General features: G+C 43.1%; 1 protein-coding gene across 1 annotated transcript in view; it reads right to left on the bottom strand.

Annotated features, from left to right (window-relative positions):
* LOC110516808 (adhesion G protein-coupled receptor L3) overlaps window positions 1–5,000 on the bottom strand; it is a 361,807-nt gene that overhangs the window by 22,271 nt on the left and 334,536 nt on the right. The window contains 1 exon segment of the mRNA XM_090211801.1: window positions 2,663–2,729. Within this exon segment, the coding sequence (XP_090067927.1) occupies window positions 2,663–2,729 (67 nt within the window).

Below are 5,000 nucleotides of genomic sequence, written 5' to 3'. Positions count from 1 at the left end.
TGTGATGTCATTATGGGGTATGTGGTGTCGTTATTGGGTATTGTGATGTCATTATTGGGTATTGTGATGTCATTATTGGGTATTGTGATGTCATTATGGGGTGAAGGAGTCTGAAAACTTTCTGAATGAACTCTATGTAGATGTATGTACAATAAACATGTAAATAAACAGTAAATGTGATGAACCAATATATCCTATATTCAGTGGCCAGATTGGGAGATTTTACTCTGGGGGATTTTCATCAGGTCCTACAGTTCACTCTACACGTTCTACACCTCTCTCTGGTTATTTGTGTGTGTGTGTATGAGTCTCTGTGTGTGTGTGAGTCTGTGTGTGTGTGTATGAGTCTGTGTGTGTCTCTGTGTGTGTGTGTGTATGAGTCTGTGTGTGTCTGTCTGTGTGTGTGTGTGTGTGTGTCTGAGTGTGTGTCTGAGTGTGTGTATGTGTGTGTGTGTATGGATGTGTGTGTATGAGTCTGTGTGTGTGTGTGTGTGTTTGTGTGTATGTGTGTGTGTGTGTGTGTATGTGTGTATGCGTGTGTGTTTGTGTGTATGCGTGTGTGTGTGTGTGTGTGTGTGTGTGTATGAGTCTATGTGTGTGTGTGTGTGTGTGTGTTGTGTGTGTGAGTGCTTGCGTTCCTCCTACACATTCTGGCTGGCTGTCAGAGCTGCCTTGGTGTTATCTCTGTGGTGAGTTTACTAGCACAGGCAGCCCTGAATACACACTGACATCCACCTATTGGTTCAGTGTCATCCTCATTATCTCCCTCCCTCTCTCTCTCTCTCTGTCTCCCTCTCTCTTCTCTCTCTGTCTCTGTCTCTGTCTCTCTCTCTCTCTCTCTCTCTCTCTCTCTCATAATATATATATATATATATATATATATATATATGTATATCCTGTCTGGCTCAAACAAAGCACAGCGGAACATTCTAGAACACCAGAAGTCCTGTGAACATTCCGCTGACAATGGAAAATAAAGAACTTTTCTGAGAAAGAAGGAAGGAACTTTGGAAAGATGGATTCTGGGAATAGAACCGTTGGATGGACATCCTGCTGCTAACTAAGGCTTCGTCCCACCGCCATTCTATTCACTACACACGCCACTATGTTCTGTCATCCTATTCACTACACACGCCACTATGTTCTGTCATCCTATTCACTACACACGCCACTATGTTCCGTCATCCTATTCACTACACACGCCACTATGTTCTGTCATCCTATTCACTACACACGCCACTATGTTCTGTCATCCTATTCACTACACACGCCACTATGTTCTGTCATCCTATTCACTACCACGCCACTATGTTCTGTCATCCTATTCACTACACACAGCCACTATGTTCTGTGTGCTACTGATGAATACATACACAGTGGGCAAAAAGTGTTTGACTTCTGTCATTGCCAACAAAGTAATGAGATAAACTTTTGTTATTGACCAAATACTTATTTTCCACCATCATTTGCAAATAAATTCATTAAAAATCCTACAATGTGATTTTCTGGATTTTTTTCTTCTCATTTTGTCTGTCATAGTTGAAGTGTACCTATGATGGAAATTACAGGCCTCTCTCATCTTTTTAAGTGGGAGAACTTGCACAATTGGTGGCTGACTAAATACTTTTTTGCCCCACTGTAGGTGTTCCATATGAGAGGTATGGATGAGAAATATACTAAAATCCTGGAGAAGGAATTATTATGGAGTTATAGAACCACAGAACCAGAATTATTATGAGTTATAGAACCACGGAACCAGAATTATTATGGAGTTATAGAACCACAGAACCAGAATTATTCTGGAGTTATAGAACCACAGAACCAGAATTATTATGGAGTTATAGAACCACAGAACCAGAATTATTATGGAGTTATAGAACCACGGAACCAGAATTATTATGGAGTTATAGAACCACAGAACCAGAATTATTCTGGAGTTATAGAACCACAGAACCAGAATTATTATGGAGTTATAGAACCACAGAACCAGAATTATTATGGCGTTATAGAACCACAGAACCAGAATTATTATGGAGTTATAGAATCACGGAACCAGAATTATTATGGACTTATAGAACCACAGAACCAGAATTATTATGGAGTTATAGAACCACAGAACCAGAATTATTATGGACTTATATAACCACAGAACCAGAATTATTATGGAGTTATAGAACCACAGAACCAGAATTATTATGGAGTTATAGAACCACAGTAACATAATGATTATTAAGGTATATAGCCACAGTAACATAATTATTATTAAGGTATATAACCACAGTATCATAATTATTATTAAGGTATATAACCACAGTAACATAATTATTATTAAGGTATATAGCCACAGTAACATAATTATTATTAAGGTATATAGCCACAGTATCATAATGATTATTAAGGTATATAACCACAGTATCATAATGATTATTAAGGTATATAGCCACAGTAACATAATTATTATTAAGGTATATAACCACAGTATCATAATTATTATTAAGGTATATAGCCACAGTATCAGCTCTCTCTTCTTACAGTATAATAAAGTCCCTGCATACATTCACACAGATTAAGCACTACTTAAAACCCAGTTCTTTTTCAAAGTAGGAATATACAGTGTGTGTGTGTGTGTGTGTGTGTGTGTGTGTGTGTGTGTGTGTCTTACCATTATTATGAGCGTGGCAGGGCCTATGAAACTCCATATAAAATATGTGTCCAACCGCAACCAACACCTGCAGAGAGAGAGGGAGAGAGAGAGGGAGAGAGAGAGAGAGAGAGACAGAAAGGAGGGGAGAGAGAGAGAGGGGGAGAGAGGAAGAGAGGGGGGAGAGAGAGAGGGAGAGAGAGAGGGAGAGACAGAAAGGAGGGGAGAGAGAGAGAGAGGGGGAGAGAGGAAGAGAGGGGGGAGAGAGAGAGGGAGAGACAGAAAGGAGGGGAGAGAGAGAGAGGGGGAGAGAGGAAGAGAGGGGGGAGAGAGAGAGGGAGAGAGACAGAAAGGAGGGGAGAGAGAGAGAGGGGGAGAGAGGAAGAGAGGGGGGAGAGATAGGGGGGAGAGACAGAGAGAGAGAGAGCGAGAGAGAGAGAGAGAGAGGGAGAGAGAGAGGGAGAGAGACAGAAAGGAGGGGAGAGAGAGAGAGGGGGAGAGAGGAAGAGAGGGGGGAGAGAGAGAGGGGGGAGAGACAGAGAGAGAGAGAGAGCGAGAGAGAAGAGAGAGAGAGAGAGAGGAGAGAGAGAGAGAGAGAGAGAGAGAGAGAGAGAGGGGAGAGAGATGGGGTTAGGGAGAGAGAGAAGGGGAGAGAGAGAGAGAGAGAGGGGGAGAGAGAGAGAGAGGGAGAGGGGAGAGAGAGAGAGAGGGGGAGAGAGAGAGAGAGGGGGGGATAGAGAGGGGGGAGAGAGAGCGAGAGAGAGGGGGAGAGAGAGAGGGGGGGAGAGAGAGAGGGGGATAGAGAGAGAGAGAGGGGGGAGAGGAGAGAGAGGGGGAGAGAGCGAGAGAGAGAGAGAGAGGAAGAGAGAGGAGAGAGAGAGAGAGAGAGAGAGAGAGAGAGAGACAGAGGAAGAGAGATAGAGAGAGAGAGGGGGAGAGAGAGAGAGAGAGGAAGAGAGAGAGAGAGAGAGAGAGAGAGAGACAGAGAGAGAGAGGGAACATAAATCAGACATGCCAAAAGCCCAGTAGTAAGCACGGGAGGGAGAGAGGGAATGAGGGAGAGGGATAAAAAACATGCCTTATATACAGAGGGATAGAGAATGGTTGAGGATTTACCATAACCCGACAGGACAGAGAGAGAGATTGAATATACACACAGAACATACATAACCCAGATGAGACAGACAGACAGACAGACAGACAGACAGACAGACAGACAGACAGACAGACAGACAGACAGATAGGGGTGAGCGCCTGATAAATAAATAAACCTCCCTGAAGGGTTCAAAGACATGACATCACTGCTATCTCCAGATGTAGAGACATGACATCACTGCTATCTCCAGATGTAGAGACATGACATCAACGCTATCTCCAGATGTAGAGACATGACATCACTGCTATCTCCAGATGTAGAGACATGACATCACTGCTATCTCCAGATGTAGAGACATGACATCAACGCTATCTCCAGACATAGAGATATGACATCACTGCTATCTCCAGATGTAGAGACATGAAATCACTGCTATCTCCAGATGTAGAGACATGACATCACTGCTATCTCCAGATGTAGAGACATGACATCAACGTTATCTCCAGATGTAGAGACATGACATCACTGCTATCTCCAGATGTAGAGACATGACATCAACGCTATCTCCAGGTGTAGAGACATGACATCAACGCTATCTCCAGATGTAGAGACATGACATCACTGCTATCTCCAGATGTAGAGACATGACATCAACGCTATCTCCAGACATAGAGATATGACATCACTGCTATCTCCAGATGTAGAGACATGAAATCACTGCTATCTCCAGATGTAGAGACATGACATCACTGCTATCTCCAGATGTAGAGACATGACATCAACGCTATCTCCAGACATAGAGATATGACATCGCGGCTATCTCCAGACATAGAGATATGACATCACTGCTATCTCCAGGTGTAGAGATATGACATCGCCTAGATCTCCATATGACATTGTAGTGTGTGTGTGTTTCTTTAAATAGTGAGTTATAGGTGCAACCCTCGCTAGCAGTATTTATGAAGTAGATAAATTACTGGGACAAGGTGAAAAGGACAAGAGTGCGCACACACAGACACACACACACACACACACACACACACACACACACACACACACACACACACACACACACACACACACACACACACACACACACACACACACACACACACAGGTTAAAAGTGGTAGTAAAATATGTTATCAGACACATGGTATATTAAATAACCCTGAATATCTTTACTTATCAATTCATCACAACACAAGGGAGCTCCACTCAGATGACTTTCTCTCTATGTGTGTGTGTGGGTGTGTGTGTGTGTC

The sequence above is a fragment of the Oncorhynchus mykiss genome, chromosome 19, assembly GCF_057628025.1.
Source record: "Oncorhynchus mykiss isolate SJ-2025 chromosome 19, ASM5762802v1, whole genome shotgun sequence".
Lineage (NCBI taxonomy): Eukaryota > Metazoa > Chordata > Actinopteri > Salmoniformes > Salmonidae > Oncorhynchus > Oncorhynchus mykiss.
Note: the sequence above shows the minus strand (reverse complement) of the source record. Positions and strands in the feature narration are given on the sequence as shown.